Source organism: Laetiporus sulphureus (genome assembly GCF_001632365.1).
Source record: "Laetiporus sulphureus 93-53 unplaced genomic scaffold LAESUscaffold_7, whole genome shotgun sequence".
NCBI classification, from domain to species: Eukaryota; Fungi; Basidiomycota; class Agaricomycetes; order Polyporales; family Laetiporaceae; genus Laetiporus; species Laetiporus sulphureus.
In genome coordinates, this window is record NW_024468516.1 from 315,552 (window position 1) to 340,769 (window position 25,218).

At 54.8% G+C, this 25,218-nt stretch overlaps 10 protein-coding genes across 10 annotated transcripts; 4 read left to right on the forward strand and 6 right to left on the reverse strand.

Annotated features, from left to right (window-relative positions):
• Positions 1-145: 145 nt before the first annotated feature.
• Positions 146-3,990, reverse strand: LAESUDRAFT_509347 (C-1-tetrahydrofolate synthase). The gene is made up of 13 exons (XM_040902734.1): positions 3,753-3,990; positions 3,356-3,694; positions 2,955-3,304; positions 2,510-2,903; positions 2,269-2,452; positions 2,160-2,217; positions 2,060-2,109; positions 1,540-2,004; positions 1,071-1,489; positions 704-1,008; positions 595-657; positions 438-542; positions 146-390 (listed from the first exon to the last, which is right to left on the reverse strand). The coding sequence occupies exons 1-13, from the start codon at positions 3,887-3,889 to the stop codon at positions 335-337; spliced, it is 2,925 nt and encodes a 974-aa protein (XP_040767285.1). The 5' UTR covers positions 3,890-3,990; the 3' UTR covers positions 146-334.
• A 252-nt stretch (positions 3,991-4,242) lies between these two features.
• LAESUDRAFT_646343 (GrpE-domain-containing protein) lies at positions 4,243-5,155 on the forward strand (the record flags this gene model as incomplete). The annotated part of the gene is made up of 2 exons (XM_040903974.1): positions 4,243-4,578; positions 4,640-5,155. 2 exons carry the CDS (start codon positions 4,243-4,245, stop codon positions 5,153-5,155), a joined length of 852 nt encoding a protein of 283 aa, XP_040767286.1.
• A 71-nt stretch (positions 5,156-5,226) lies between these two features.
• Positions 5,227-6,971, reverse strand: LAESUDRAFT_509338 (phenylalanyl-tRNA synthetase). The gene is made up of 5 exons (XM_040902733.1): positions 6,942-6,971; positions 5,904-6,805; positions 5,573-5,850; positions 5,440-5,513; positions 5,227-5,382 (listed from the first exon to the last, which is right to left on the reverse strand). The coding sequence occupies exons 2-5, from the start codon at positions 6,793-6,795 to the stop codon at positions 5,298-5,300; spliced, it is 1,329 nt and encodes a 442-aa protein (XP_040767287.1). The 5' UTR covers positions 6,796-6,805; positions 6,942-6,971; the 3' UTR covers positions 5,227-5,297.
• Positions 6,972-7,124: 153 nt separating this feature from the next.
• On the reverse strand, positions 7,125-7,823 carry LAESUDRAFT_722510 (uncharacterized protein; the record flags this gene model as incomplete). Its single annotated transcript, XM_040908224.1, has 1 exon — positions 7,125-7,823. The coding sequence occupies one exon, from the start codon at positions 7,821-7,823 to the stop codon at positions 7,473-7,475; it is 351 nt and encodes a 116-aa protein (XP_040767288.1). The 3' UTR covers positions 7,125-7,472.
• A 328-nt stretch (positions 7,824-8,151) lies between these two features.
• Positions 8,152-9,339, reverse strand: LAESUDRAFT_722511 (uncharacterized protein). Its single transcript, XM_040908225.1, has 2 exons — positions 8,332-9,339; positions 8,152-8,273 (listed from the first exon to the last, which is right to left on the reverse strand). Exons 1-2 carry the CDS (start codon positions 8,928-8,930, stop codon positions 8,156-8,158), a joined length of 717 nt encoding a protein of 238 aa, XP_040767289.1. The 5' UTR covers positions 8,931-9,339; the 3' UTR covers positions 8,152-8,155.
• Positions 9,340-9,440: 101 nt separating this feature from the next.
• Positions 9,441-11,243, forward strand: LAESUDRAFT_674311 (uncharacterized protein). The gene is made up of 4 exons (XM_040905551.1): positions 9,441-9,838; positions 9,904-10,120; positions 10,176-10,730; positions 10,788-11,243. The coding sequence occupies exons 1-4, from the start codon at positions 9,474-9,476 to the stop codon at positions 10,872-10,874; spliced, it is 1,224 nt and encodes a 407-aa protein (XP_040767290.1). The 5' UTR covers positions 9,441-9,473; the 3' UTR covers positions 10,875-11,243.
• A 376-nt stretch (positions 11,244-11,619) lies between these two features.
• Positions 11,620-14,723, forward strand: LAESUDRAFT_695158 (uncharacterized protein). Its single transcript, XM_040906228.1, has 6 exons — positions 11,620-12,705; positions 12,753-13,148; positions 13,216-13,592; positions 13,645-13,822; positions 13,883-13,958; positions 14,015-14,723. The coding sequence occupies exons 1-6, from the start codon at positions 11,744-11,746 to the stop codon at positions 14,381-14,383; spliced, it is 2,358 nt and encodes a 785-aa protein (XP_040767291.1). The 5' UTR covers positions 11,620-11,743; the 3' UTR covers positions 14,384-14,723.
• Positions 14,724-18,061: 3,338 nt separating this feature from the next.
• Positions 18,062-19,210, reverse strand: LAESUDRAFT_674317 (uncharacterized protein; the record flags this gene model as incomplete). The annotated part of the gene is made up of 2 exons (XM_040905552.1): positions 18,062-18,209; positions 18,273-19,210. Coding segments are annotated over 2 exons (1,086 nt in total), but the record flags the coding sequence as incomplete, so codon positions are not given.
• A 2,778-nt stretch (positions 19,211-21,988) lies between these two features.
• Positions 21,989-22,808, reverse strand: LAESUDRAFT_748172 (uncharacterized protein; the record flags this gene model as incomplete). The annotated part of the gene is made up of 3 exons (XM_040911505.1): positions 21,989-22,353; positions 22,389-22,618; positions 22,713-22,808. 3 exons carry the CDS (start codon positions 22,806-22,808, stop codon positions 22,050-22,052), a joined length of 630 nt encoding a protein of 209 aa, XP_040767293.1. The 3' UTR covers positions 21,989-22,049.
• Positions 22,809-23,410: 602 nt separating this feature from the next.
• On the forward strand, positions 23,411-24,576 carry LAESUDRAFT_712074 (uncharacterized protein; the record flags this gene model as incomplete). The annotated part of the gene is made up of 7 exons (XM_040906882.1): positions 23,411-23,487; positions 23,558-23,722; positions 23,877-23,917; positions 23,951-24,053; positions 24,211-24,244; positions 24,322-24,366; positions 24,397-24,576. 7 exons carry the CDS (start codon positions 23,411-23,413, stop codon positions 24,574-24,576), a joined length of 645 nt encoding a protein of 214 aa, XP_040767294.1.
• Between the last annotated feature and the right edge of the window lie 642 nt (positions 24,577-25,218).

Genomic DNA, 25,218 nt, shown 5'->3' on the forward strand with positions numbered 1-25,218 from the left:
TGGAAAGAATCTGCACGGCTGAAGCCATATCATGCAAGCATTCACATATGAACAGTTCTGCGCATACACCAATGTCGTTGCTACACACTAACGATGCGCATGGTCACAGCAATCGCAAAGTCGCCCATGCATCGCGCGCATTCGTCCTCGCCAATCGCCTCCTCAATCCACGACGCGGCTCGTTGAGAGGGTACATCGCGCACCAACCATCCCAACATCGCGGCGGGATCGTCAAGCCCCGCATAGTTCCCGTGTTGAACGGTATATGGGCCGTGTTGAGACGGCGGTTCCTGGTCGAGAGTCAATCTGATGAAGATCGATCCCAATTTGCTGTCTAGAATAAGCCGATGACCCTGCCTGTCGCAGGATCCAGTCCGACTTCCCAGAAACCTAGAACAAGTGAGAGATTGCGCCGTAATAGTGTACGAATATCTTACCTGGGCGAGTTCCAAGACCAGGCATTGTCTGCATGTCACCGCAAAGTGGACAGAGGAATCCTGCACCTGCGGAAAGACGAACTTCGCGGATGGGCACGGTGAAGCCTGCAAATATGCTGTCAGTGAAGCATCTATACCGATCGAAGGAAATGCATACCCGTCGGAACACCCTTGAGTTTCGCGTCGTGAGAGAAGGAGTACTGGGTCTTAGCCATGCAGACTATCGGACATAAGCGATGCCCAGGAAAACTGACGGATACACTCACTGGCCAGGTTACCGAATCCTTGACGAGTGTACGTCTCAACCTGTTTCTGAGCGGTCTCGCTGAGCTCAATGCCATCGGCACCGTAAATTTCCTTGCAAATGGCAGTAATCTTGTCTACGATCGGAAGATCGAGGTCATACAGGAACTTGAAGTGCGACGGCCCTTCGCAGGTAGCGATAACAGCTTCCGCAAGCGCTTTAGCTCCTGCACCGCCCTCAGCCCAGTGGTTGCTAACAACGGCAGCGTCTGCACCACCAGCGAGTGACTGCTGACGCACAAGCTCTAGCTCAGCAGGGGTGTCAGACCTGTAAGCGAAGAGCACGATCAACCATAGCTCGGCTGTTGTCTGATATGAAAAGGCACATACGAGAACTGATTGATGGCGACGACAACCTTCAGACCAAACTTGCGGGAGTTTTCAATGTGTTTGACCATGTTCTTGCAGCCCTCCTTGAGCGTGACGAGATCTTCCTTGGTGTACGTATCATGCAGCGGCTTGCCAGGAGTGACATCGGGTCCACCACCGTGCATCTTCAACGCGCGGGTGGTAGCGACAATAACGACGGCATCCGGGGTCAATCCACTGACACGGCACTTGATGTCACAGAACTTCTCCATTCCCATATCCGCACCGAAACCGCCCTCAGTGAGAATGTAACCGGCACGGTCAGGTGAATCTCCCTCCTCAGTGCCAGCAAGCTTGAGGGCAATGCGGTCTGCCAGAATAGAGGAATTGCCGTGTGCGATGTTGGCGAATGGACCCGCGTGTACGAAGACAGGTGTACCCTGACACTGGCTGAGCATCGTTATTGAGGAAGATATTAACGCAGACGCACCTCCAAAGTCTGCATTAAGTTCGGCTTGATCGCATCCTTCATGAGAACTGCAAGAGCACCACCGACACCGATATCATCCGCAGTGATCGGATCACCTTGCTTGCTGGTAGCCACCACCATCGCACCAAGCCTCTCGCGCATATCCTTAAGACTGGTGGTCAATGCCAACACAGCCATACATTCACTCGCCACGGAAATGTCGAAGCCTGTCACGCGCTCGTGGCCTAGCTCAGTGGGCGCCTGTCCGATGGTGATCTTTCGCAAGAAGCGATCGTTCACATCGATAACCCGCTTGAATGTAATGGAATCGGGATCAACATCAAGACGAGCAAACCGTTTGATCTCTTCGGGAGTCAGGTCATCGGGATTGGTCTTGTCGATCCCGAGCTTCTTGAGGCGTTTGAACATCAAGGACGCGAATTCACGCTTACCCTTCTTCGCTGGGACAAGCCGGCTATACAGTGCCTGCAAAAAGTATGCAGTGAGCGGGTGTACTTCAACGGGAGATGGCCAAACAAGCCTTATCGGATTGAGTGGCCTCGTGGAACATCCGCGCATCCAGGGCAGCCGCTATAATTGGTATCAGCAGCGGCGACAGCGATGGGAATGGCACGACGTACCTAGCAAATTGTTCGCAGCGGTGACAGCGTGAATATCACCAGTTAAATGCAAATTGAACTAAGGAACTCGTCAAATGGCGGCGTCGGATTATTTGCACGCAAGACTTACTTCGTCCATGGGTATAACCTGACTATATCCACCGCCTGCAGCACCACCCTTGATACCGAACGTAGGTCCTTGACTTGGTTGGCGCACGCAAGCGAACGCAGGTCGCCCGAGGTGGGCTCCAAGAGCCTGAGCAAGACCGATCGTGGTGGTGGACTTGCCCTCGCCAAGTGGCGTCGGAGTGATGCTAAGATAATCGTACTTATGAGATTGCATCTTGGCATTGAAACCGAAGCATACTTACCCCGAGATGATGATGTACTTACCATCCTTGCGGTGTGCCAAACGGTCTAGAACGCTGAGCTCAACCTTGGCCTTGTACTTGCCGTAGCTCTCGAGCTCATCGGGCAGCAGACCGATTTCATGAGCAAGGTGCGTGATCGGTTTCGGCGTCTGCGCCATCGCGATCTCGATATCGCTGGGTACCTTTGCCTGGATGTCCAGCTTGAGGGGCTTGACCCTGAGGCTGCGCGCCTCTTCCCAGAGACGTTCTGCAGACTTGATCGTGTTCAACATCAGCATCGCGACAGTCATGGGTCCAACGCCGCCCGGAACTGGAGTAATATAGGACGCAACAGCGGAAGCAGATTGGAAGTCGACATCGCCAACAAGACGATGGCCAGATTTCTTAGTGGCATCTATGGGCTAAGTTAGTGGGCATGAGATAGCACATCGTGCAACGTATCTACCTGGAATGTAGTTGGTTCCAACGTCAATTACGACAGCGCCGGGTTTGATCCAAGCACCCTTCACGAACTCAGGCTTGCCGATTGCTGATACGAGAATGTCTGCCTCTCGTACGACTTCCGGGAGATTCTTCGTACGGCTATGACACTGTGTAACAGTAGCATCACGATTGCGAAGCATAGCCGCAACCGGACTCCCGACGATATCACTGCGGCCGAGAACCACTGCCCGAGAACCAGCGATGGAAATCCCCGTCGAATCCAAAAGCCGAATAACACCCGCAGGCGTACAGGGGGTGAACAGCGGGTCGCAGGCACGCGACGAAAGATGACCGATATTATACGCGTGGAAGCTGGTCCGCGCATCAGCAAAAATAGAGCAGTAGATAGGGGAAAAAACGCACCCATCGACGTCCTTCTCCGGACTGACGGCCTCAGTCACAGTGCGCTCACCATCTGCGCCGACGTGATCGCCCAGTGGGAGTTGGACCAGAATACCGCTTACAGTCTCATCGTCGTTGAGATTTTTGACGATCTCCACAATCTCGTCCACCTCAGCCTCGGCAGAGACTGTGACATGCTTGAACTTGATGCCGACCTCTCCTGCTGCTTTAGCCTTCATGCGCACATAGACCGCAGAGTCTGGGCGCGTGCCCGCCTGTATGATGGCCAGCTGAGGTTGGAAGCGGGGGTGCTGTGCCTGCAGCGTCTTGATGCGAACCGCGACCTCATCGCGAATGGACCTTCACACGACACGACACGGTGAATAACGGGTCCCTGCGTGACGGCTCGTGCACTCACTTCGCGATGGCGGTGCCGTCGATGATCTTCGCGCGAGATGGTCCTTCTACGGCGGTGGCCATCGTACGATGATGGGGGGAGGAGGAGGAAAGAGAGAGGCTGAAGAGCCTGAGAGACCCGGGGAGGAGTCCTCGCATCGATTTCCTTTTGAGGAGCGCGTAGCGTGCACGCGTCGTGCCGTGTTCCCCGCCCGATCGTTGCACGGTGTTCCGCTACCTGTCTCTGCTGTCACTGCGCGAGAGGATGCGGGTTCAGGTGGAGGAGGAGAACATGAATCAGTCTTCAAACGGGGAATGCTATAACCTCGGACGTCGATGCATCGTGTATTTTGAGTCTATAGATGTCTATAGATACACAGGCACGTGCACCTTCACACGCTTTCCTCCGCCAAAATTTTGGACGCGCGCCGCCCGACTCGTCACTCGAGAGACGAGCGTCTTCTTCGCTTTACCTCCGCCGTTCCTTGTCGTCTTGTTATACATCGTCCGTCATGAGCTACACGCAGGCGTTCCAGATTTTCCGCTCATACTCGAGCTCGCTTGCTGTGCGCAGCGTAGCACGCACATCTCTCCCCGGTGCCCGTCGCAGAGCAGCGATAGGGACGCGTTATTACTCGGACGATAAGTCGCGGGGAGCCGGAGGGTCGGAAAGTAAGTTAGAGGGCAAGGAGGGTGAAAGCACGCAGAAGGCCGAAGGGTCGGATAGAGAGGCAGAGAGCAAGAAGGGCGAAAGCGCGCAGACGGGCGAGGCAACCGCAGGCTCGTCAGAGTTGGCCCAGTGTGACGAGAAGCTGAAGCAGAAGGAAGCAGAAGTTACAGACTTGACGGTATGATGTCTCGTACACGCACATCATAGTAACAGCTGACATCAGTCGTGCTGGTCTCAAGGGCCGGCTACGATATCTCCAGGCGGACTTCCTCAATCTTCAGCGGAACGCTGCCAGGGAAAAGGAGCAAACCAGGGATTTTGCTATCACCCGCTTTGCATCCGACCTGCTCGAGACTGTTGATGTGCTGGCCATGGCACTCAAGTCCGTCCCTCAATCTGCACTCTCCCAGCCCTCTTCCTCTTCATCCGACTCTCCCACATCACCATCGTCCGACTCAGCTGCTCCGATATCTGACAAGCCAGCAGAAAAGCCCGCTCAGGCATACCTCAATGACCTCTATTCCGGGGTGGAGATCACCCACCGACTGTTATTACAAACACTGTTCAAATACGGAGTGAAGCCTTTCGACCCGACCGGCGACAAGTTCGACCCAAACAGGCATGAAGCTCTCTACCAAGCACCGGTGCCTGGAAAAGAGCCGGGCACTGTCTTTGATTGTCAGAAGACGGGATACACGATCAAGGAGCGAGTCTTGCGTGCAGCCCAAGTCGGTGTGGTACAAGACCAGGCATAAAGGCCGGCCTGGCTGCTGTACGGTATTGATGAGATGCGGGCACCATTACTGTCACGGATGGTGAGCGGGACATTCAGTAAAAGTTATAGTCAGTACGACAGGCGCTCATTAGAGCATGTATTGTAGCAGTGATGATACCTAATCAACGAATCTCAACTCCGAACTTTTCTTGTAGGCGTGACAACACCCCGGCCTGGTAAACATTGGCCTCTTCATTGGATAGTGACCTTGCAGCAGATATTCAGCAACTATTGCAGCGTGTAATGCCACTGCACTAAACATACCTATCCATCGATCGGTAGTTGATGCGATAACACCGACTAGTCCTGTTTGTTTTCGGATGCGTGAAGCTGTCGATCTATGGCAACAGGATATATTAAAACAATCACATCTCAGCGAGGTTTCATGCAGACATACCAGCTTCACATCTTCCGCCACGTCCCCAACTATATCTCGCACGAGATCAAAGACGTCATTGTCATGCAAGCCACCGTCTGGTACCCAGAAGCTGACGTCTTTGTAACATGGAGGATGCTTGGAATATGGCTTGAAGGTCGTAATTTGGCCTTCAGCGAACTGCGAGAGAAATCGCGGGTCCTGTGACCAGAACAGCCTGATGTCCGGAATCGAGAACAGGATCATGGCAATGCGTTCCAATCCGAGGCCGAATGCCCAACTGACATTGTTCGGCACATCTGTCAGTATAACAATGAGACAGGCAGTGACCAAAGAGAATGCTGGCACATACTGGCGCGGTCCAGTGTTTGTTGTTGCACGACTCCGCAGCCCAGGATCTCCAACCATTTGCCATGGAAGAATACCTCCACTTCATAGCTCGGGCTCGTGAAAGGGAAGTAAGCTTCAATCCATCTTACCCGCAGCGGGTCCTCACTCGCACCTGCCCGCCCACCAAAGAGTGCCAGCATCAAGCTGTTCAATGACAACTTGAGGTTTTGAGCGACGAGCGAAGAAGTGCGGGGATCATGTGTCGGCTGCGCGGGATTAGACGGAGTAATGTGAGGGACATCCTCGATCACGATATGCGCTTTGGAAAGGTGTTCTGAAAGGCGCGCGTTAGAGTCTTCAAGCTCCTCCACACCAGCGGCGGACGCAGGAAAAACCCGTGCACCCTCCATCTGATGGAAGACTGGGTAGTGGGACGCATCGATCTCATCCCGCCGGTACACGTCCGCCGAGAGCAGCCAACGGCGCTCGCCACGCGCGTACACCTCGACTTCATGGGCAGATGTATGCGTCCGAAGCATCAGGTCGCGATTGATGTAGTAACTGTCGCTGAGCGCACGCCCTGGATGGTCCAAGGGGAACCCGAGGTCATCAAAGTTCTTCCCTGGGGTGACGAGCGGAGAGAGCCCCGAGAGCGCTGCAAAGTCGGTAAAATGGGACTCGATGAGTGAGCGAAGGATGCCAAGTGGATGAGCCGACTGCAGATACAAGTTGCGATTCAGCTTCTCCGCTACGGTGGGCGTGATATTGGTATGGGAGTCACTAGGATATTCCTTCCCGAGCAGTTGAACGGTCTCGGGGTGACTTGCAGGGGTAGACAGACATCGTCGCACGACATGCGAGCTAGGAAGTGATCGTTGAAATCCACATCGCACACGGCATAGCGCGAACACCATAAGCAGAGACCTACTAGATCATTCATCAGCCTTCGAGCAGAGTACGGACGGAAGAGATATGCATGATGCGGAGTATGACATCGGAACCGCTTACAAACTGTCGGATGCAAAAAAAGGAAAAAATATCGTTTGCTGTGACGACTTACTGTGGCCTGGTCCGAGGTAGTAGTTCCGAACACAGTCGGCGGGAGTAGCCTGTGACGAAGAGTGTGACAATGCGCGTACGGTCACATGTGACAGACGCGTATCGGGACGCATCTCACGGGACAAAGGTGCGGACACCGCGTATCAACGAAACATACGCTTGAATTGGCAAGGACACAATATAATCTGGAGATATTCTTATGTAGTTCCATTGCTAGTCTACACAAGACAATCGTCGTCGTCGTTAAGAATAAAACAGTAAGGCAAGCTGGAAAGTCGTAAAGGCCATGCTGACGTTCTCCAAACATCAGATAGTCGTGTCGCATGAGTACAGTTCAAGAAGTATCGATACATGCGTCGCGAAGATCATACACGTAAGAGGGAGGGGAATTCCTAGTACAGCTCGTAGATGCTTGGAAATCGCAGCAAAGCAAAGCAGGTCGCGGGAAAAATGAAGGTGAAATCGTTGAAAACATCGTAGATCAAAGCAAGACGACACGCGTAGCGACAGGGTCGGCCACAGCACCACAGTTTCACCACCATCTCGCGCGCCGCCTCGGTCGCGAGTTACGGACAACAGTGACTGTTTCGGTCTCATCTTCTTCCCGCTCAATAAAAATTGGTTCCTCGACGACAACCTCTACGGCTGTAGTACGGGGTATGTTCGTCGTCGGAGACGAAGCAGAGACCAACTCGGGAGTAGGAGATGCAACGCGACGAGTGTTTGCAGGAGGAGGAACCGTGACTTGAGTAGCGACCGTGTGGTGCTCCGTGTGTGTAACAGTCTTGATCTCGGTAGCTATCTGAACAGCGGTTTCGGTAATAACGAGCGGAGGTGGAAGAGCATTGTAATTGTGATCATAAGGGTCTTCATAAACAGCCATCTGTGAAGTTGGAAGAACGAGTCAGCAACTGATGCACAACACAGAAGTGAATGTGCGCTGACAGCCGGCCGGTGTCTGTACGAGCGAGAGCATGGCAATCTATGGCACATATGCCCAGTATGCGTACACGCAGGTGCTCTCTCATTGTTCGTGAGACAGTATCAATGGGCTCGTACTCGAACACAGGCGGGCTGTCAGAGCACAAATGGACAAGGGGGACAAAGCAAGAAGCACCGCGGTCCCCCAAGCCCGGCGACGAAGAGGGGAGGGGCGTGACGGAGACAACGAACTTGTAAAAGAAGGATAGAGTCAAAGAAGGATCCCCCTTCGTCTCAGAGCTCGGCACGGCGCTGCACAGGTGGAGGCGGGGGTACCTTGGGTTTCCTTCTGGCACCTGCGGGTTCGTAAATGTACTCTTCCTCTATAACCGAATCTTCGCTGTTCAGAGCGCTAAACGTAATCGCCACATCAGCGTCAGTGCAACAGAAAACGTGTCATTTGGACGTACACGAGTTGCTCCATGATCCAAGCCTCACGTCTCGATGCGTCATGCTCGCGACGGTTCACCGCCTCCTCACGTCTACCGATCTCGCGCTCGCGCTCGGCGATCTTGAGCTCGCGGTCCAAGATGTCCTCCGCACGAACCCGCGCCTGATCCCACCATCCAGGAGGTGTAAGCGCCTCCTCCTTTACAACCTCTTTCACGATCGTCTGAACGGGTGGAGGAAGTTCTGTAACTCTCTCCACAACCGTGGGACAGGGAGAACAAGCTGGTATGACGCCGCCAGGAGCACCGGCGAGTAGCTCAGCCTCCCGACGCGCGACCTCAGCTTCGCGCACGGCGATGTTGCTCTCGCGGGCAAGCAGCGCTTGGGTGCGTTTTGGCGTCAAATAATTCCATAGGCCTTGACCGTTCGGTTCGCCTGCGGGCGCTCCTTCTCGGGCGGCTTGAGTTGATGGTAGGGATAGCATAACCGCGAGCACCGCGAGTACGAGCGAGAGAACTAGAAGCAAAGTGGTCGAAGAGATGGTGCGATGGCGACGACTACGGGAGGAACTGCTGCGTTCCCGCTCCCTATCTCGAGCCGAAGACGAGGGTTGGGCCATCCTGACGCTAGCGGAATTCGAGGGCGACAAGGATGTAGTGGTAACGGCTCTCAGAGTAGACGGTATGGTGATAGACGTATGGCGGAGAGCGAGCTGTGCGTGACAAGTCCTGGGGATCCCTCGAGAGGTCTCCGAGTCGTGAGTTGATAAAGAGGCGCGAGGTCCGAGTAGAGACGAGCTCAAGGACGGAGAAAGAAAGCTCCGGCAAGCCGTGGCTGGCTTTCGAACATTTGTTCCTTTATCAGGAGAACTTGCTGTGCAAATAGGCCATAATACTTCTACACGTGTGCGAAGCCGCCGGAGTGTCATGTAAGTGATGGAACGAACGTTGGGAATACATGTGGACAGAACGGCGGAGACGCTGTACTCGACGAAGGGAGAGGGACACCAGTCGCAGGGCCAGTACCGAAGAATTTGAAGTTCATGCTGAACGACGCGGTCCTCGAGCTGATCATAGCGTGACGGGCGCAATAGCGTGTGACGTGACGCAACGCGCCCGATAAAGTCGCCACTCATCCTGCTCGCAACCTCGAGGAGACAGCCATGGACTTGCGGCGGTTTGCGCAGACTCAAAAAGCGAAGACGTCCAGCCCGTCTCGTATGAGCACATCACCAATCGCTCACGTTTCTTTGCCGTCCACCCCCATTCGTGGCGCCGCAATGCAGGCTACTCAGCATACTCGCCTTGTGTACCCCATTTCTCCTGTGACATCACCGTCTCTCTCTGCATCCACAGCATTTGACTGGGAGGCAGCTCGGTCCAGCAGACCGCCACCGTACTCTAGTCCTGCGGCGAGGCGTGTACGAAATGTCAGACAGAGCGATGTGGGCACAGGGTCGCCAGGACCCGCGACGCCTGGAGGTCATAGAAGAGGAAGAATTGTGCGGAAGAAGGGATTGATTGAACGGTATGTTCTGCGTGTGACGGCGCATCGCTTCTGCTAGTCCTCCATTGGGCTCAATATGCGTCCAGGATTACCGCTTTGCCTGCGGCGATAGCCTTCGAACTCTCGCTTTTCCCTTATAACGTTCCACTGCCAGCATCAAGAACTTTGGCATGGCTTATCGGTGGTTTCTTGCATTTCTTAAGCGTCTGTGTGTGCATCTCGCGCATCCGATCTCTGCGAGACTCGGACTTGGGCTGGGAGGATATGTATCGAGAGGAAGAAGGGAAGTCATGGTTTGACTGGGTACGGCATCAGTTTCCTTGCTGCGATTCGTCGTTAATTTTTGCTCGCTGGCCAGGCTTTCTACACAACTCTGCTTTCGTTGGTCACTTCGTTCACTCATGCTTTGTACTTCTTCACACGCACCCGACTCTACCAGCTAGCGATGGCCGCTGGAAATGTCCCTTCTCCACACGCCAAACTCGTTCCTCGTCCTCAGAGCCCCCGTGCATCGTCTAATGACGAGGATGAGACTGCGCATGCCAGTCACATTGGACCTCTCCTGCTGTCCATGCTTCGCAACCTGTGGCACGGACTCGTGGTTTCTGCCCGATTCCTACTCAACCTCGAGCCGCCCAAGGATAGGCAGACATCCTTCACGCTTAACGGAACGGAGAAGATTCAGGAGCTAGAAGTTTGGATTCCCTCGGAACTAGGTCGGGAGTTGTTCGCCATTTACTCGCCTGTGCATGCACTTCTCTGGACTGGAGTGACGACTGCGAACTGGATGCTGATGGGCATCATCATGGTCGTGACCACCATGCAAATACGGGTGACGACGCGTTCCTACGAACAGCTTATCAAAGATCGCGCAATCATTGCTGCAGAGGTGCTCCACGAGTATGATGTGAAGGTATGTTCTCCTCATCTTTGAGTTTTTCAATGTGTCTGAGATACATTTCTGTCCCAGTTTGTAATCCCTCATGTCAATCCCATCCGCAAGGATGCGGCCGTTATGACGCATGAGAGTGAGGTCGTGAACGCGTGGGGAAAATAAAGGAACCCTATGCCATCATCATTCGTCGGTTATCCTGCTCTGCCGTGGACATCAGGTTGCTCTCTGGAATTGCTTTCTGCACGCGCATATCGCAAGCTCGTATTCAGCTTTACATTTGGAGTTCTCCACAAGTCTGGGGTGAACAATATCCTATACCACTGCAACTATGATTTCCAGCATGTGTCAATGTATATATATATCCCTTTCTTACGATGGTAACGGTGTATTTGAGTGTCGTGAAGTAGCACGACGCCAAAACATGCTGCATCGTGCCAATCTTGATATCGTTGGCAGTCTCGGCAACTACTGTGACCGACGTTGACAGCTCTCCACAGATTCGACTAGAATGTCCGCCTTATCGTCGTAACGATAGAATTGCTACATTTCTGCATATTATGTGTCTGACCTGGTGGTCATCATAACACGGTGTACCACGGCAGATGCAAACGAAACCGTCCTCATTAGAAAGGGGGAATTTGCATAACCGAGGTGATGTTACCGGACTAAATCTTGATGATCTTCGAATTGCGCTACGGTCCGGTCTCGGATGAAGCCACCAGACGACGTATGCGTCGGTCAAAGTCCTAGTGCTCTATGCAGGAGCTCTGCAAGTGCATGCGCATGCACGCTACGAGAGACACAGAACCTCTTTCGTGCTGCTAGAGTGAAAGTGCGAGCGAGCAAGGGCAAGGACACTGGCGGCCGATTGTGGTAAGAGTGACTCGCGTTGGCGCCGCCTGTCCGCCTTCACGCGCGACTATCACCAGCAGGCAGAGGCAACGTAATATTGCGACCCTCCGACCATCCCCATCTTTTCCTTCTTCTACGACCTATCATCTGGCCAGCTCATCCGTCCAGTCCCGACCGTCATGGCGAGCTCGTTCGCCACATACGCATCCCAGTACCTGAACCGGCGGCAAGCCGGTACTTCTAGTCTCACCTCGTCCCAGCCCTTGTTCTATTCCTTCTCGTCTGAGGATGACTCGCGGCAAGGCAGTCCCGTGGAGGCAGATCTTGACGACCTGGACGACCCGCACCTGGACACGAGCGTTGCAAGCAGAGGTACAGTGAGGAGAGAGGGGACACACACGCTCGGACATGAGGAGGACGATGATCCGTACCTGCGCCTCGATGAGGAGGACCTTAACGTCTCTCACCATCAATCATACTCAATACCATTGCTTGGTGCGTCAGATCGAGAGGATGCGAAGGGATGGTTAGCGCATGCGTCACCCTTGCGGTCGCCCTCCCCTTCACCTTCTTCATCCTCAGTGGACTCAGGACGACCTCCATCTGACATTCTCAGTGCATCGTCGCGACCACTTCCGCACGTTGAACCTCCAGAATCGCCACTAATACCGCCGCCTCCACGCGCAGAGATCACGCTCTCGCTAACAGAATCCCTATTACCCCGCGACGGCCTCACACGGCCCCTCGACGTATTCTCCCTCCCAGATCTTCGATACATCCCTCGCGGCCGTCGGAAGTACAACGACTTCGTATGGACCGCCCTGTGGTGTGCGAGTGTCAGCATCTGCATTTTCTTCTCTATCCTCATCCTATTCCTCACTCGCCGACCGACGAAACACCCACAAGTACCACTGCCTTACGTTACATTACTGCACACAATTCCATTGCTCACGATACTGACGTTTCTAAGTGCCCTTGTTGCCTACTTGCATGTCTTCCTGCTACGGATCTTTGTGAAGCCTGTCATGATTGTGACATCCGTCTTCATCCCTGCCACGCTGTTCATTTCGGCTATCTGGGCTTTCGTAGGCAGCTTCATGTGGGAAGCCGGCACAGAACCTACCTGGGGCGAAACAGTCGGGTACGTCGCCAGACTCCTGATTTGCATAGTTCTAACTTGCCTTGCAGACTGCGGCTGTTTTCCTTGGTTCCGCTGGTGCTCTCTCTGCTGACCGCTCGCAAGCTACTCGATCTCCCCCGAGACATTCATACTGCATCCTCCCTTCTCACCCTCACCACACGCCTGCTTATGATGAATCCCTTCCTCCTCGCACTCTCCCCTGTGGTCCTACTCGCTGCGCTTCTTGCGTCCATACCATTTATCACGCTCGCGTTCCGCCTCCTCCTTATCGGGTACTTTGGCCATCCGCACGGTAGCAACTCTGGGTGGGAATGGTACGTCCGCGGTTGGGCGAACTGGGCGATTGCGGGGACAATCGGGGTTTGGCTATGGAGCTGGGGCGTCGCGCGCGGAGTGCTCCGTGTGACTTGCGCTGGAGTGATTGGTGCCTGGTACTTTGCTGAGTGCGTACATATCGTTGCAGCTTGCCATGTACTGCTTGAGTGCTAATCTTGCCCCATATGTATCAAGCCCCGCACTACCTCCTCCCCCGCCAACCAATACACACACCATCCACGCGGCTATTACGCGCGCGACTCAACCTTCGCTCGGTACTGTGGTCCTATCTGCGCTCATCATAGCAGTGATCCGCTTCTTGGGGCTACTTGTGGCAGGGCTCCGTGCGCTGCCATACTATTTGCCGCCCTACATGCGCTTGGTGAGCGTGGCGGCAGGATTCGCGGTGGGTTATATGGAGAATGTGACGGGAAGCCTGAGCAAGTACGCGCTAGTGTACACGGGGTTGACGGGAGACGCATTCTTCCCCAGTGCACGGCGCTCACGAACGCTGACCGCTGAGGTAGAGAAGTCGTCCGTTGTTGATTACAGACGCAGGTTCAAGACTGAACGTAGGTCATACGACCACTAATACTTCGGCTCGGGACTGACCTTCCATTGTAGCATCTCTCACTATCCTGACTTTCGCTCCTTTGACCCTCACGTTCCCTTTCGCTTTGGGGACTTACTTGTTTGTGGCTCACACGCTGAACGCGCCGGATTCAGCACTGTCTGCAGCGCTGCTCGCAGGCACGATCACCGCTCTTGTAGGCCTGTTTTGTATCGGCCTCGTGCGAGATACGTGAGTGTTCCCGATATCTGTCTTCGGTCTGCAGTGGTATGCTGACAGTAATCCGTGCAGTGCGGACACTCTCTATCTGTGTTACTGTATAGATAGGGGTGTTGGAGAACGGCATCGAGATGAAGTGTTCGAAGCGGTACGATGATTTTTTATTCAAAATCCTCCATTTCCTGATGACTCCCCACATTGCAGTTCGAGTACCAAAGCCGGAGACAACAGCCAACTCAAGCGTCTCGACCGCCTCCGTCCGCACAAGAACCGCAGCGCTTCCGGCAACCCGACCTCCTCGTAACACCACCTGCAGCGCCGCCGCCACCCCGCGCAGAGACGCCAGATCCGTTCGAGCAGTCGCCTGACCTTGAAGCACAGAGCTACCCGGGGCCATCTTCGCCCAGCACGTCCGCGCTCACCTCGAAATCGAGGATGCCGCTGAGCAGGCGGGAGAGCGTCCTGCCGGAGCCGATGCTGAGCACGACGCTGCCATTGCATGAGGAGAGCGATGAGGATGAGGATGGCGAGGGCGAGGAGTCGCAGCTGTTCCCCGGTTCGGACCTGTTCTGATGCAAGCTTCCCTTATTACGTCGCAGCAAGATGATGTGGATGTGGAACCTGTGTAGTGCAATGTATTTTGCCCTTGGGCTGCTTCTGTAAGATGTTTGTCCTGGTCGTACGCAACGCCGGTGGCCTGGCGTTGCTTTTGGTTCCGTTTGGCCAGGACTCGCTGTCCGGGACTCCTGCCACTCACTTACTCACTCGCTCACGCATCATGCCATGCCATGTAATTTAATGTCATGCATCTACTATTTTGATCACTGCTGTTTTCTCTTGTCGTGTCATGTATACAGGTCCTGTTTGAATGTGATACTCTAGAATGCTTACATGTTGTCCTATTTATGCCATGACGCTACTCGCCCGAGTCCTCCACGCTGTGTGGGTGGCCTCGACCTATCAGCGCTTCAGCCGCAATAGCGGAAGCTTGTGCTTCTGCGAAGACTTACGCATCCAGTGCTGCCTGGCTCACGGTGCAGCAGCATACGTTCCACCCTCACCAGCGCTCCGTCGGACTGCGTAGTAAGCCCAAGGCTCACGGACGCACGCAGCCCGTTCCTCCCGCTTACTCAGTATCGCGCTCGCGCTCTGAACTTTGCTGAGCATCTGAGACACCGCCGGAGTTCATCGCATACTAGTGTGACTATGTGCCAGCCGCCCGTTCGCAGCGGCATCGCATTACTTACGCCCTGGGACGTCAAATTGGATCTGTGTGACTCACAAGCCCGTAGCATGTGGCCCGCATCTCCCTCTACCTCCACAGGCGCGATAGAGATTAGTCAACCCTCCGTCCTCCTCTCATATTATCAAAAGCGGCAGCATGTTCCGAGGACGATGACTGTTGAGTCCCGGCGCGTGTCTGCACTGCTCGAGTCACTTCCGGATTGATACTCGATTGCCGTCTCGAGCGCAGGGGTTCCCATACACACATGTGTCTTCTTATATGCTGCCAGGCACGGTCGCGGAGTGGTGGTGGTATGGCGAGGCGTCCGCGCCGCAGAGGCCGGGGGTTACTCGTTATTCACGCACGTTCGCCGCACGCTGTATGCCGCATGACGGTGGTGATAGCAAAGCTCCTCGGATAGAGCATATCAAATTAATCAACGAGGGTATCTCGTCTACGCCTTTGGTCAGAAACGCACCTCGATAGACACAATCGGATTCTAGACGATACAAGGTTATGTAAATGCGCGTACGCGCTGGGAGCATTCGACGGAAGTAGCTTTGTATCTCCTGCACGCAGATAATTTACATAAACCGAGCGGAAATTCCGCTGAACGCTGCGAGGGGTGTTGGGGTGATATGAATGCCTTGCGTTGATATATTCATACAGCGAGACTCGATCGTGGGGAGCATCTCGCCGGCACCCTCCGGGAATCAAAGGGCCAAGGGGTAAGCAACTGCCCCTGCTGAGCGTGGGCAGCGTACTGACGCGTTGCATGACATATACTGGAATGTATCAGAAGACATACAAGAAGTGGCCGAACAGAGCGGAGAGAGAAGAGCTGTGGTCAAAGATAGATAGCTAAGTGACGTCAAGGAGCTCGAGGGCGGACCTAGAGGACTTCGTGGGGCAAGGGGCCCTGTAATATGTCCGTGAGCTTGTGCAGAGTCATGAGAACGTAGGAGGATCATATGTTGGCTATTCCAATCGTCCGACGGTACTGCTGGTCATAGATAGCTCTTCGTTGCCTCGGTACTACGGCCCTGATAATGAACGACCTGGACATGCTCCGAGGGGCAGCGGGTCAAATGAACGTACCATTGCAGTCATACGCATGTAGCTATCCCCAGGCATCCGATGGACTTATTCGCCACTGGGTTTGAACGTTGACCATTAGATAGTCGATCTTCTGTGCATTCTGCCCGACTAGCTCCGAGATATGCATCCAGGAGCGACATTTCCCAGACCATGGTCAGGCAGCGAAGTGTGTCCACGCCGACAACTACACGACAAGTCCGAGATACCCTTCGTCCTGAGTGCGCATGTCGGTTGTCAAAGCCGCGTGTGCAGTGGCCCGGCCGATAAGATAATCTTTAGAAGCAGCATAACGCACTGGCGGAGCAAGCCTGGCCGTGACGTCAGGCAACGACGAACCTGATTTTGATTGCTGCTGCGACGACAGCGCACTTCCGCTCTTGATCGCACCTATCTATACTTGCCGGGCTTGCGCAGTTCGACGGCCGTGCGCGTCCTTGGAAGCAGTGCACGTACAGAGCAACCAAGGCACACTCGCGACACTAGTACCCCCCATGAGGCGCGGAGCTTGTGCATCACCAGACCGTCTTCGCAGAGCAGCGGCCTGCTTATCCGGCGAGCATCGCGTACTGTGCGAGAGGAACGACCCATTCCAAGAACCCCAAGCATTGCATTGCGCGGGACCACGAGCCACGGGTTTGACCAATCTCATACACACGGTCATACGTCGTCTGCGATTGGGTGCCGCGCAGGTGCAGAGCAAGGACGCGCAAGTGCACGGCCCCACCGTTCCACACGTCCAGGCATCAGCCAGGCGACTCTGTGGCGACACGCATGACGCGCGAGCTGGGGTCTGGAATGCTTGAGCCTGAGCCAGAGTGAGAGTCTCCAAAGTCCAGCAGTGCGTCAGAAAAATGGCAGCAGACCGGCGCGCAAGTTAGGAGGAGCCGTCGGGGGAGCCTCACCCTGTATCGGCCCGCCCCCGTCCGACCCTCCCCGACGCGACCCACGTGATCGCGTCACACCTGACGCCCGTTGCGCTCACAGGCCGACGTATCGATGCAGCTCTTCCAGCATCGCAAACGTTTGCACCTTACAAGTCCTCGCGTATCATGTTATTTCGTTGCTTATTTGTGACTACGATAGTGCTCCTGCTAGCTGCTCGTCACCTTGGTCATACTACCAGCTACATATGTCATATCGACGACTCGTCATAAACTTGACTCATACCGTACCGTAGAACCGTGCGGCTCCTCCTAGCGAAGGCCTAGTCTGAGGAATATCGTGTGGGACCGGATGGGATATATCGAACGCGAAAGCGAGAACTGTAAAAGACTCCGGCAATGTGGACGAATCATGGAGTGATGCCCAGCTGCTACAAATGCGATAGAAAATGTTCAATCGAAATGCAAGGAACCTCTAGAGCCATCGCGCCCCGGGCGTACCGCGGGGCATGTCACTGCGCTCCCCCGGCGAATCCGCGGGATAGGCTGAAAAGTTCAAATGCAAAAAATGTGTGCGACGCTGATGCGAATGGAAAGCGGGGGGTTCATGCGAAGATGAGAGGCGAGATGAAACACTCGGACAGGACGAGAACCGCCGCGATCGCGCCGATAAGGACGTGCAGTGGCTCGATAGGTGGAATCGCTTAAAATGGGATATGGCGTGAGGTGATGCGCGTGATGGATGCATGCGTTGCGGGACTGGACAAAACAGGATGCGATGGATAGGAAGACGCGGTCGCAACAATAGTGCGAAGGGGTCGGAGAAACTGAATGCGTGTGTGCACGATCAACAGCCCGGGCTGCATCAATTTCCCGACCCGCCACACAAGCCTGACTCGGAAGCAGTACGAGCCGAGCGCGTGCAGCGCATCGAGGCAAGCAGATCAGCGCCCGAGGAACCATCCAAGATAGGATGTGCGATGAGGCCAGGTGATGATGTGAAGGCATGAGAGTCTGCGGCAAAGACTATACTGTCGCGTTCGAACGCCGTCTGCTGCGTACGCTCAATCGCCGCTTTGCGTGGTAGATGCCAAATCGGAACCGTAATAAGGTTGCTTGCCATTGTTGGCGGAGGGCAGCGACGCACGTCGGGCTGACGAAACGCGAATCCATATGGCCATCGTGAGCGATCATTCTACAGAGTGAGAAATGCGAGGGGACATACACAGTGTCCGCCTGGTCGCCGGCCACCGAGAACTGCCGCTGAGACGATCGCTCCACGGCGACCTTCTCAGATAGAGATGCCTCGTGCACCTTCGACTCGCTCTTCTTGGACCCCCTTCTCAATATACTGCTGTGGCCGCTACTTCTCCGCGCTTCCTCTACTAGCTGCTCCGGCTCCTCTGGCAGGAATGGCGATTCCTGCAGCGGCGAGTCGTGTATTTGCGTTGTCCCGTGCTCGTCATCCATCGAAACCGTTGGCGAACTCGCGATTGGCTGTGGCTCCCCGACGATGAATTGTGAGTACGACGTGTACGGCTTGAATGTGTGCGCGGTGTGTATGCTCGCACTGCGGCGCATGTTCACGGTCGACGCAAAAGGCGAATAGTGCGACTGCGACTCGTTCTCGTCCGCGTCCTCCATCTCGCGGTCCTCGTCCTCAATCTCGTGTGACCAGTCGCGCTCCCATTCGGGTCGCGTCATGGCAGAGTACGTGGTTGACGAGTACCGGCGGTCGGTGTTGCGGCTGGTGCTGGACGAGCGCGTCGTGGTTCCGTCACTGCGGCGGCGCTTGTAGCGCGACGAAATGCTGGGAAGGGCCTGTGGCGAGAGGACAGGGAAGTCGCGGTAGTCGGGGTCGTGGAGGTCGCCGTTGCGGTCGACGTACGCGCGTGTCTGGTCGTTTTTGTGCTGTGTGGGGCTGGTGCACGTTGACGAGCCAGAGGAGGAGGAGGCGCTCGCGTAGGCGGGGTCAAGGAGACGGGAGATATCTGCGGCGCGCGTCGAGGGAGAGTACTGGGACTGGTGGGAGTGCGGCAGGAGGGTGGAGATGTGCGAGATGGGTGAGTGCGAGCGGTGGTTGCCGCGGTGGTGGACGTGATGATGGGTGTGGTGGCCGTGATGGTGATGCCGGTGGTGGGGGGAGGGCGGGGGGGCAGTGGAGGAGGATGCGACAGAGGGGCACAAGTCGTACATCGCTGAATGGGGCGGAGGGGGAACCCTGGAATATTCTGTCGGCTGTCGCGGTTATATAGGAGGCCTAGTCGGCTAGAGCAGTGGCCTGGGTCGGGGAGGAGTTCGCGTCGGGGAGGGAGGGGGAGGAGGAGGAGAGGACGTGTGGCTGCTCAGGATCGGATTGGCGGGGATATATAGGCATGGCAGCGAGGGGGTTGAGATCACTCATCCTGGATCGCTCGGAGGTTGCGTAATCGGCTCAAACCAATCTCGGGCGCCTGTCCAGGCCACGCCCAACCCGTTTCCCACGATTTTCTCGCTATCCATATCCATTTTCCCCCGCCACGCCCCATCCCACCTTGTCTTCCACACGCTGCCCACCGCATAATTCGCTTGCATCTCACACCCCCCGTGATGTCCCGCACACTGTCCGCACCGGGGTCTGACGAGTCCGCCCGCGTTCCAATGCGCTACGGCCACTGCGTGCCAATCGGCTCAGTGCCCCGGCACTCTGCCGCGCCCAATCCTCGGCCGAGTCGTAGCTCCCGCTTTGAGTTCCGAATTCCGAATCCAGTATCCACCCTCTCCATTGATTTCCCGCACGTGGTAGTTTTCATTGCGTCGCCGCTCGAATCGGCACGAGTCTCCCCATAGACTCTTCGCCCAGGTCGGTCGATCCTTTCGACGACGTTCACGGCCGTGGCTCCCTCTCAGCGTGGTGCAGTCTATCTCGTCTACAGGCTCTCGACTCATCCTGTTTGTCCTCGTGCACGTATCCTTACGTGGAGTCATCCCTGATTCAGATCCTTGTGCACCTTCCAGATATGGATTGGCTATAGTTGTCGCTGTCATGACTAGTTTCTAGGTTATGGAATCTATACCGGAGTGTTGCTTCAATCATGGAAGGTCTTCTCCCGCATCATGTCTCGTCCGATAGATGTGGTCCGCATGCGCTCTCAAGCTCATGGTCAGGCGCTATGGAAGAGCCAAGTGACGCCCGCAAGCCACACACCATGCCTCTTCTATTACGCCCAGGCCGATTACACCGGCCAATGTAAATACTTCTTCGAGCTTCCGCAATACTTACTCCATCATTCTATCGGCCCTGCACGTCGTCCGATTGCAGCAGGAATCGCCGTATCCTGTAAGTGCCCGTTTTACGAGTATGCTGTACACGTTCTACCCCATCAGGGACATCTTTATTCAGTGCAGCTAATGTCGGAAAATCCTCCCGTTTCTGGAACCAGGCGTGGTGGTAACAAAGCAATTGGATGCTGCGTTTCTATTCGCTCAGCGTTGACGACATCATTTTGCATCCACCCCCACCCGCACTATTTCCTGCAAGTCCATCGAGAGTCCAGTGCGGCCTATGTGCTTCGACACCGTTGACATCCTAACGCAGGAAGCTGTCACCCCGGCCTGGCCCGCCCGATCTGCGAACAGTAGTCGATAACCAAATTCTTATTCGCCCGATCGCGGACGTTCACAGCGTCCGTCGTTCGCCAGCTAGCTTCTTGTTTATTCCCATTGCATTCAAAGCAGAAGACGCACGGAGTCATTAAGCGAATAGTCGCATCTCGATGGTGCACGAGATGCCATCTTCCCTTCGTCGCTCCGCCTGGCTCCGACTTCCTTTGCCCCGGCCCGTGCAGCAACGCTCGATTGTGATTCGCTTCGAAGCTAAGGATGTCTTCACGACGCTCGTCCTTAAGTGCTTCCCCATATAGTGCAGGCTCTGTCAACTCTGGACGAGTCCGACCGCGGACGTCCAGAGCCATTGAACGTCCTCCCACATGCGTGCCCCCCTGACAAGGGGAACACTCAATCTAGCGTGTGTATCTGAATGCTGAAGACGGATGAGCCGATCGGTTGTATTCCAGGCACGCTTGACAGGTTTCCCGCAGGCGCCGGGCATTCTTTGCTGTGCATCGCGTATTCTCCCGATTCCATCCTCCGATTGTCACTTGGCAGGAGCGGATGCGGGGAAGTATGGGGACTGCACTAGCGGGCCACGGACGGTATGAGGCCGACGAACCATCGGTAGCTTTAACCTGGAGCTATGAGCCACTTCGCATTTGTGGGGTGGGTGGCCACTGAGTGGTCAGGTGCTCACAGCTCCATACTCCGGTGTAGTCGCCGCATAGAATGTTTGAATGGGCAGTTCGGTTGGTTTTCCTTGTTGCACACTTAGGTATCCTTTTCACAGTACACGTTTGGCAAAATTTTATAAACGCTAGACGCACAGCGGTGGTCCATCTCTTCTGTGGACACGCGGTTCACATCGCGCGTTCTGCTTCCTTGCTGAGAATCCTAACCGTTCAGCGGTGTGCTTAATAGCCGGCGCCCCATTCGTCGCTCAAAGCCGATATACGAGGAAGGCTTAGCAAAGCTCACGAGCGCGGACCAAGTACCCAAGCATACCGATGAATCTCCGGTTAGCTGCGTCGTCCTCTTCTCCTTCCCTTCCGTTCACCTTATCTATATTTTCATCTCGATAACGGACGGTTCTCTCACCGATGCTGGCGTCTATGCTCGTGGATCGTCGTGATCATGGAGAGAGAGGAAGGTGTGAGCACGTCATGCGCTGCTGGCTTCGTGTCCGTGCGCGTCCCGTCCTGCGTCGCAGAAGATGGAATGAGGCTAGGATCAATTCGTCAGCGTTTTATGATGAGAACCGCGTCGTGAGCGTCAAGACGTCTGGAACTCATGACGCATGACAACGGAGCAATCCCGCCCGTTCGTCATTAACACGATCGGACCTACACGGTTGCACAGCAATCCTTACTCACTGAACCTTTGCACGGGTAGTTACGCATTAGCGTTCAATATGACTGTAGCCCTTTCATGACATCAACTTCATTCAAATGGTTCTCAGCTTCAGACGCCGGTCGTTCCATATGCTCTCGCCCCTGTGGCGCGTCTCGACTCGTCGAAGTTTCTCTCCCTTATCTTCGTCAGCCAACGGTGCCTGTTCACGCTTCGCAAATTGACAAGGCTGTCCATCAGACGGAAAAACAAGCGCGCTCTGGTTTGCTCTGTCCTCACGTCTCTCGGCGGTGGCCGCCAACGCAAGCGCGCCGAACGAGTCGTCAGCAACAGCCACAAGCGTGTCTGCCGAAAACTCCCAAGCGCCGCGAGCCCTAACCCTAGTCTCCGCATGCCAACTCCGCGATGCCAGCAAACTCGTTTTAAAAAAAACATTTCAGATTTACTCCGATATGCTGGATCTATTGCAATCGCCGCAGGCCGAGGAGATTTTCCGGCGGAGTCGTTAGCCGGGGATGATCGATCTTGTTGTGTGGCTTGGTCCACCAACGCGTGCGCGTTGGGCTGCCTCAAGTCGCACGCCTCGTGTGGCCTGCTCCAACATCCTTTGTGTAGCGTTCCGCGTCGGGCTTCGAACTCATCGACATCGATACTGCGTCGTGGCTGATCAGTATCGCCTTGTCCCCAGTTGCCCGCTCCGAGTGATAGCGAGCGAGCGACTGACGTTCAACGACCTTGTGGTTGTGGGCTGTCGTACCTTCGCACTGTCTTTGACTTTCAATTTCGGCTGTTCCCCGCTGATGTATGAGATATGCGAGCTCGTCTTGCGTTCTCGGGCATCACTTTGTACCATCGTGGTCAGCCGTTAACCTCAAAAGGGCGTCTATGCTCGACTGATCAGTATCTATGACATGATCCTCCCGAGTTCGTACGATGCATGACCTTTGTGCATTCTTCATATTACTCTGCTCTCGTTCTCGTGCTCGTGACTTTGCGATGAATCATCAGGGCACGCATCCGGTCACATCGGACATTCTTCGTCTTCTTATGATTGTCGAGGCATCTAGATCCAAGCGACCTTGTCCTGGTCTTGTTGGCCCTTCATGCGTATGTCCTCTTGCTTTACCAGTCTACTAGGTTCAAAGCTGTCGTAGAACGTTTCTATCGTATTCATCAGCTGGCGTTCTCTGGTCATCGGGTCACGTATTACGCCTCGTGTCTTGCTTCGGTCTGACTCAGGCTGACTCGCGATGTGTCTTATAATAATTGTCTTCGAAGAGCCGCCCGCACTGCGTACTGCCTCCAAGTAGCACGCTCCTGTTCGGCTGTCTCACCCGAGCATTCCGCGGTCCGTGAGACGCGCCGGTGGTTCTGATTGCGCCGCAGTAACCCACATTCCTGATCGTTACTGATCTCTCTGGCTGATATTCAATCGGTGACTTGCTATGCTTTACTATGGATGAGCTCTGTGGTCTGAACTTCGAAGTAGAAGCGCCTGCTTCTCAGGATGTTTGCTGGAGCCTCTGCGATTGGTGAGACTGAAGTATGAAGCATGCGAGTGTGTCATAGGTGAGCCTCACCGTGTATTTGAACGTCATTCAGCCTCATCACAGCACGAGCTAGGGACCGATATTCATTACTGCCTTCATCCGTGCCTTCATACTTGGGACACGACGTCACAGTGCGAGGCACGGACAGTCTCGCTGATGTGGAGGCTGCTTCTTGCTACCTCATTCTGGATGGACTCCGGCTGCGTGGCGTTGACCAGTGCGTCACTTGCAAATACGGACTGTCGTGCGTCTGGTCACCACCTCGGTTGTATTGGGGTCAGAAGTGGCTCGTTATCACCTCACGGTGCTGCCATAGTGGTGTGGCTAAGGCTTATGATCCGTTTGAAATCGCATTGATCGTTGCCAACAAGAATATCAGGTGATTTTATCCGCATCTGGTTCACGACTGTGGGTGAGTGGGCAAACGACCACTGTGATACAACAGTTGAAGGTCCAGACGCAGACCGCCGCCAAGTGTTATGTGGCTTGGGCATCTCTACAGAGCATGAGGCAGAAACTACCGAGATGATGCGGTGCAATGTGAGGAGGTAGGTGTACAGCGATGCTCGATTCTCACGCAATGTTGTTGCTGGACATGCGCTCGCCGTATCTCCGCTATTCTCCCATCATTGATGCATTCACTCATGTTGATACGCAGCACAAGAAGAATTGCCCCAAGTCTCAGACCATGTGACCTGCTGGAAGTTTGATCACTGTTCCACAGGAAGCGAAAAAAAACGTATGTGGAATGTTACATCCTTATTATAAGTTATAGGTGCCGCCATAGTTGCTCTAATGACCAAACCTTCACTGTAGGACGTTTTGAGAACTAAGCGTGCGGGCCATGAGGCGATAACACTTGTACGTCATGTCTTATTCACTTGCTTGCAGGCTCCTCTGACATCGTCCAGGCAAGCCTCCGCATCGACCAGTCTCCGGCCGAGAGTTCTTTCGCTTGTTGCATGCAACCTCAAATCATCCAATAGAAATTGGCAATGCCCTTCTCGGCGGCTCGTGTACGGGAACGTCCGCTCTGGCGTTCAGGTTGTCATGCAGCTGACCACGAGTTGAGATCTTTGATCAGAGATTTCCAGCGTCACTGTGTTTCTCGTTCGCCGAGCCTGGCAATCATCTGTGCTGCGTGGGCCCGGCTCGCACTGGATTGAGAAGATAGGCCCAGAGGGTTCATAAGCCCGCAAAGGCCGAACACGCCCTTAACCACGATCACAACATTGCAGAGAGTACCCTGATGAGATAAGAGATGTTGCTTCTGGCGCAGTGACCGAAGAGATGAATGTCTGATACATGAGTCCACCTGCGTACATAGCTACTACGTTGTGCCGCTGGCAATACATGAACGTAGTAGTCTGGAAGTACGGCTAGCAACATTCGTACAGTACAAAGCTCCAATGGATCGCCCGCCTAGTGGCCACCCTCAGATCAGTGATGTGTTCGTCAGGGTAATCATAGCGGTTAGGGCTACCGCATCAATGCGATCCTATATGACCCGTAGGAGTCTCTGTGAAGGACCCAACACCGCCATCGTTACCGGACGAATTCATTTCGGCTATCGTGCAGTAAAATTTTTCTATGAAGAAACGGGAAGATAAAGGATCATGCCGACTGCGGGTGCAAGTGCGTTACGAGCGCCTGGCATGTGGGAGGGATCTTCAGCGACTAATTAAGGCAATCATCCACGATGAAATTTGAGAT